Source organism: Abrus precatorius, unplaced genomic scaffold, assembly GCF_003935025.1.
Source record: "Abrus precatorius isolate BTA unplaced genomic scaffold, Abrus_2018 Scaffold4, whole genome shotgun sequence".
In the NCBI taxonomy this organism is placed as follows: domain Eukaryota; kingdom Viridiplantae; phylum Streptophyta; class Magnoliopsida; order Fabales; family Fabaceae; genus Abrus; species Abrus precatorius.
Window position 1 is genome coordinate 13122656 of NW_020874384.1, and position 6789 is coordinate 13129444.

The window sequence follows — 6789 nt, forward strand, 5'->3', positions numbered from 1 at the left end:
TTGCAAGCACTGAACTAGTGAAAATTAATAAAGCACTAAAAGATCCAAAATGGATTTGTGCTACGAAACAAGAATTGAGGTCTATTGACAAGAACCATACATGAGATTTGGTATCTTTGCCACAGGAAAAGGCTTATAGCTTTGAAGTGGGTCTTCAAAGTGAAAAAAAGTCTTAATGGTGAGGTTATCATGTACAAAGCTAGATTGGTTACAAAAGTCTTACTGCAGAGAGAAGGTGTTGATTTTGGAAAATCTTTGCACTAGTAGCAAGGATTGAAACTATTGGCTTTGTGCTTGCTTGCTAGTCTCAAAGGCTGGTCTATGCACCAGCTTGATGTGAAATCTACATTCCTTAATGGACCTCTTAGAGAAAAGGTTTATGTTGGGCTGCCACCAGGTTTTATAATCTATGGCCTTATATGGTCTTAGACAAGCTCCTCGAGCCTGAAAAAAGAAGATTAATAGTATTCTCATTCAGCTAGGCTTCACTAAATGTATCTCAAAACATGATGTTTATGTTAAAAGGAAATTTGAGCTTGATTTAATAATTTTATGCCTCTATGTTGATGATTTGCTTATCACAAACAGCAACAAGCAATAAATAGATAAGGTGAAGAACATGCTAATGAAGCAGTTGGAGATGACTGATCTGGGCCCCTTATCCTACTTCCTTGGCATTGAGTTCAAGGAAATAGAAGCTAGAATTTTTATGCATCAAGGCAAGTATGTTGAAGACTTGTTGAAGAAGTTCAACATGTTTGAATTCAACATGGCAGTCACACCAGCTAAGACAAGATTGGTTATGAGTCTGAAGAGTGAAGGTGAACATGTTGATGCTACACTCTACAAGCAGATTGTAGGGTCCTTGAGGTACTTGTGTAATACAAGACCTAATCTAGCCTTTAGTGTTGGCTTAACTAGTAGGTACATGGAGGCTCCAAAGACACCACATATGATGGTTGCTAAGAGAATTTTGAGATACATCAGGGGCACCATGAATTATGGTATTTAGCTTCCCAAAAACAATAGCATAATTTATGCAGAGTTGTTTGGCTATACTGACTCAGATTGAAGAAGAGATAATGATGACAGAAAGAGTATAGCAAGGTACATCTCAATGTTTAGTGAAGCACCAATCTCTTGGTGCTCTAAGAAAGAATCTCCAGTGGCCTTATGAACCTATTAGGCATAATACATTGCTGTTTCAATGGGTTCTTGTCAAGGTTTATGGCTTGGAAAACTTCTTAAAGAGTTGAAGATCCAAGAAGCAAATCCAATGAACCTATTTGTGGACAACAATTCTATAATAAACCTTGCAAAACATCCAGTTAACCATGGAAACAGCAAGCATATTGAGACAAGATATCACTGTATATGAGACAAAGTGTGTAACACCTTATATTTCTTTTTTCAATATATGATAAATTTTCATAAAAATTTAAATGGTAAAGTAAATTTTCTTTTAGAAACTTTCTAATGAGAAAGAAACAATGAAATGATATAAGGTTCATAGAGTAAAATTTCATTAATTCATAAGTACTTTAGAAAAACAAAGATTCTAGAATTTTCATCAGTAACAAAAAGAAATAGTAGTTTTACAATTGTTTCAAAAGAATGATATAGAACTGAAAATATCCATTACATAACTCAAAATAACTAAGTCCTATAGCAGTTCTCATCCATCCATGCACTATGAGCCTGGTACTATTTGTCTTGGTTTCCTAAAAATGTTGTGTAAGGGTGAGTCTCTACCCTACCACTCATACATAACACATATTCACCATAAAACACATCTTATCACGATTAAAGAAAACATCATGGCATTACATATCATAGTGTCATATAAAGCATGTTCTTATCTCAACACACGAACACATATTATATTCCACAGATTCACAATTTCTTTTACTTTTATCTGCGCTTACCGCACCCTGTGGCCACAGTTATCCGATGCCTCTATCCCGAGGTCTTACACATCCATGTAAATAGTCACTGAATGACTCAATGCAATACGGATACAACACATGCAATAGACAACCCCTTAGCAAAGGTAATGGTCAGGAGTCAAGTCGAGAAACAAGTATGTGGCCATGTGGTGCATTCTAACACAATATTTCGTGCACAATCCCAAATGTCACTCACCACCCTGCATTTCCCCAAGATATCCCATATCGTCTCCATCTTCCACTCCTCAGTGTATCTCTGTAACTATTTACATCATGTCTTTTTCCATCTCATACTCTTTCAAGTATATTCACATGTTCACATATGTCATTTCTCATGTTCATACATATTTTTCATCATATTTCCACATACTTTTCAACATATACATCAAACCATGGTATATTCACAATACACATCATTTTTACATGAAACACAATATATTCAAACATAAAACATCCATCTCTTTGTATATTTCATATCACAAAATCATAAAATCATATCATTCATCCTCAATATACCTTATCATGCCTTATTTGAACATAATATCACATTTTCACCATGTATTCATCATAAAATCACATAAACAACCAATTATTCTCACTTTTCACCAATTATTTATCATAAAACAAGGATTATTCCACATATAATCACATACATGACAAGATCTATGAGAATATAAGTAATAAACATAAAAAAATGATAAAGTAGAGCCCCCTTACCTCAAAATAGAGCTTTTACAAAGATTTAGCCAAAGATTTTAACTCTATAACGGAGTTTTTCCTAAGAACATCATAAGCATCTATAAGAAAAAGAATAAGAAGAGAAACAAACGGTAAATCTAACTTCAAACTTAGAGAAACTTACTTGAAATACTTTAGAACGGACGTAAAATCACAGATCTGAAGAGAAATCTAAGTTTAGAAGCGTTTAGTATGAGAGAAAATGGTGAGATATAGCCTTAGAACCTTTGAGAACATTGGATAGGAGTAAAGAAATGAAAATTTCGTGTGAAACCCCCTTTTTATAGAAAATTTTTGAAATTTACTATTCACCACCGGAATTACTGTTCATCGCAGGAAACATTGTTCACTGCCTTACTGTTCACGCCGAAAATACTGTGCAAGCGTACTGTACATGTACTGTACGCGTATGTGACGTCAGTCATGATGTCACTAATGATATCATCGGTCACTGTACATAGGCAGTTTCACTGTTCATAGGTAGTTTTACTGTTCACCGACACTGTTCATAGGCAATTTTACTGTTCACATTTTTTTTTTAAAAAAAATATAAATTCTATCCAAATCTATTTCAATTATACTGCAGGTCAGACGATAATCTTGCTGACATTCTTACCAAACCTTGAAAGAAGAGCAGGCTTAAAGAACCGAGGGACAAGCTGTTGTTTCAAGGTGTTTAAGGATCTAAATTATGAGGGAGTGTTAGGTATATTTCAGATTTTTAAAAGTTTGTTTAAGTTTCCTTTTATGGAGATATCAATTATTGTCTAGCTTGTATTTTTAGTCCCTCGTATCCTGAATCTCGTGTATAAATAGGTTACTGCCATTTAAAGTAATTCATTCATTCTTCTTTAATTTTTAATAACTTTTATTACAACTCTCTGTCTCTCGTTTCTCTTATGTGTTTGAGTGCAAGAACTCATAGCTAGGTTCTAACAACACAATGTACAAATTCTTCTTGAATAGGAAACTAAGTTAAATGTTTCTTGAATAATGTAATAAAAATAAATGTTCAAATATAGCAAAATCTATAATAAATTATATTTTTGTCTCTATTTTTTATATTTGTTTGATTTAAGTCTCTCAATTTTTAATTGCGCAATTTTAGTTATCATATTTTTTAATTAAGCAAATTTCATCATTTTGATAAGTTGTCATCCAATTTTTAATGACAACTGTACAATTTTTTTTATTTTTTTTTATTTTTGGTCAAAATTCACCATTGTCGATTAAGTTCTTCATTCTTCCCTCCTCCTAGCCAGACTCCACCATTTTGACGAAACTCTTCTTCCTCCTTTCTTTCTAGTCAAACTTTACCATTGTCAACAAAGTTTTTTTTCCCTCCTTTCCTCTAAGTCGAAGCTCAGCCATGAATAGTTCTCTATCCTTGCAACATCGTTTCTCTCTACCACCTCTTCCCATACTATTTATGTTTAAAAGACGGAAAGAGAAGAAAATACAGAAAGGTTAGAGGAAGAGAAAAATGAAAAAAAGTTGTAGGAAAGAAAAATGTGAATAATAATTTTTAATGGAGTTAACTTTTTTTACATATAAATAAAAACTTATTTGAAATAGTTTTGAAAGATGGAAGACAAAATAAAACATAAAAAGGAACAAATGAAACAAAATTGGAAAATCAATCTATTGATTAGCCTAAATTTAATTTTTTAAAATAATGTTTGTAAAATATTTCTTGAATAAATATCATTTTAGGATTTGAAATAAATAGGAAAACAAACGAAGAATATTCAATTAATTAACTTTTTTAGATAAATATTTTTCTTAAACAAACAAATTAATAAAAAAAAAAAAGTAGTGAAACAAGTATGCGTTGATTTATGTTGATTCACTCTTAACTATGGAGGACTATATTTAGTCCTTGTTACAAGTAAAACAATTTTTTTTTTTTATAACAAAATGTTTCTTACACTAAAAAAATGCATATAAATATTATTGGCAAGTCAAGTGTCTCTAGACTTATATAGAAACCAAGTATTTTTTTTGTAGAATAGCCTCTTCATGCTATCTTTCTTGAAAGAACATAAAGATAAATTTAAGGCAATCTAAGATAAGCTTTTAAGGTCAATACATAGACAAATTGAACAAAGAGTTCAATATATCACTAAGAGGAAGAGTGTTATAGATTGATCGTTGTAAACTTATTGATTTCTACTTTTCTATTTCATTTATATAGTCTTTAGAAGATGATAGTTAAGAAATATGAATGCCACGTTTAATGATTGCAAGCCATGCAACTGGTAAGCAAATCGTAATCCAGAAAATTTTTCCTATCATGTCTTCTAATGATCTATAAACTTTTAATATGATTTATCTAGTGTACGTGATGTGTATCTTAGAAGAGGATATTGATAACTTCTACTTTAGTACAATGCTTTGTTACTTCTTTCAGGCAATCTTTCGTGTAGTTCTTCAAACAAACCTTTAAATGATTCTGTAGATGGTCATTCAACTTGTATGCTTTTCTAATATAGGTTTTACTAACCATAAATGATATTTTATATTTAAATATTATGTAACCATCTTTTAGAGAGTACCATCTTTCAGATAGTATTGGTTGGTTCTAACAAGTTTTCCTTAGAGGTAAGTGCCTTCAATTTTCATTTTACATTTAGGGAGACGTAAGGGTGAGGATATCAATATGTTAGGCCCAAACAATATTTTTTAATTTTTCTTTTCCTTTATTTCAGAATAGATCCAAAATATAAAAAATATATTTTAAGATATTACATTCTTTTCTGTAAAATAAAAAATATTTTGAGTGAAATAAAAAAATGCTAATTTTAATTTAACACAATTTAATTTAAAAAAAAAACAAATACTTTTATGGATATTATAATTTACTAATACTTCCTTACATCTGAAAGACGCCCAAATTTCAAACTAGTTACAAAAAACTCCTTTTGTTTTTTTCTTTTACTTTTATAAGTTTTTTTAATTCTTTTTTAGAAGACTTGCAAAAGTGTTCTTTCTTTTATTTTTTGAAAAAAATTATTATTTCAAGCCAACTTATTTATTTATTTGTTGTTAGAAATAAATCAAAATATGGTTGACAAAAGTTTGATTCATTTGGATACATTAGAATGCTATTAGGGCGGCATATCTTAATTTGATTGGTACTATAGATCTCACTCGTGTCTAATCATGGAGTTGGGTCTCAGTACAACAATATGAAGTCTTTTGATTGTACCAAGCTTGAGTAACTGTGTGTTAAGCAAGGTAAAGATAAGTGTGTAATTTTGTCTAGCCAAATATTGTAGGTGAAAGGGTATGAATACTAAATTTTATCTTACTTCTTTTATCTTATTTTATTTTAAAATTAGAGTCTAATTTAAGGTAATTTTATGTATGAAAATCATTAAAAATATGATTAATAAAATATTTTTTTATTATAATCTTTCTTTAATTTTTGGTTTAAAATAGAATCTCTTTAGATTTGTTTTATTTTATAACAAAATCTGACTTTATTTATTAAAATCCCAAATAAATTTTATTTAATTTGTTTGTTTCAATTTATTTTTCTTTTGTATTTACTTTTGATTACTGTAACTGATATTAGAAAATTAAAAAAAAAGAAGAAGAAATGCAGAGAATAAGAGTACAAAATGGTCAGCCCCGAATCAGGTTCATTCTGATTCATGTTGAAAAGGGGCAAGCTTAATTAATTGAATACAGTAAAAGTAAGCTTGATTTGAAAGATAAGAAAATATGAAAATTGAAAGTTTTTATTATCAAACATCACAAGTAAACAGTCAAAGATCTGCTCTTAAAAACAGACTTTAAAATCAATCACAAAAGTAAAATAAAATAAAAAACAAATACTAACAGGAGAGAAAGGAACAAGGAAGGCTAGCTCAAAATTTTTCTTAAAACAAAAAAGAAAACACAAAAAAAGGGGGGCATAAAAAAAAGAGTAAGACAACAGAAAAAGATAAGAGAGAAAAAAAAAAAAAAACACGGAGGAGAAGCAAAATGAGGGGATCAGAGAATAAACAAGAAAAACAAAAATAGAAAAAAAAGGAAGAAAAGAGAAAGAGAAAGGCAAACCAAGGGAAAAGAAGAACATCTAAGAACAAGTGAACAACCA

The 6789-nt window shown here is 30.2% G+C and overlaps 1 protein-coding gene across 1 annotated transcript; it reads left to right on the forward strand.

Annotated features, from left to right (window-relative positions):
- The first annotated feature begins 619 nt into the window (after positions 1 to 619).
- Positions 620 to 1378, forward strand: LOC113866144 (uncharacterized mitochondrial protein AtMg00810-like). Its single transcript, XM_027501033.1, has 2 exons — positions 620 to 1004; positions 1224 to 1378. Exons 1-2 carry the CDS (start codon positions 620 to 622, stop codon positions 1376 to 1378), a joined length of 540 nt encoding a protein of 179 aa, XP_027356834.1.
- Positions 1379 to 6789: the final 5411 nt, after the last annotated feature.

Coding starts and splice junctions, on each gene's coding strand:
- LOC113866144 (XM_027501033.1), top strand. CDS start 620: ATGCTAATGAAGCAGTTGGAGATGACTGATCTGGGCCCCTTATCCTAC. Junction 1,005..1,223: donor CAGGGGCACCATGAATTATG/GTATTTAGCTTC, acceptor GTTCTTGTCAAG/GTTTATGGCTTGGAAAACTT.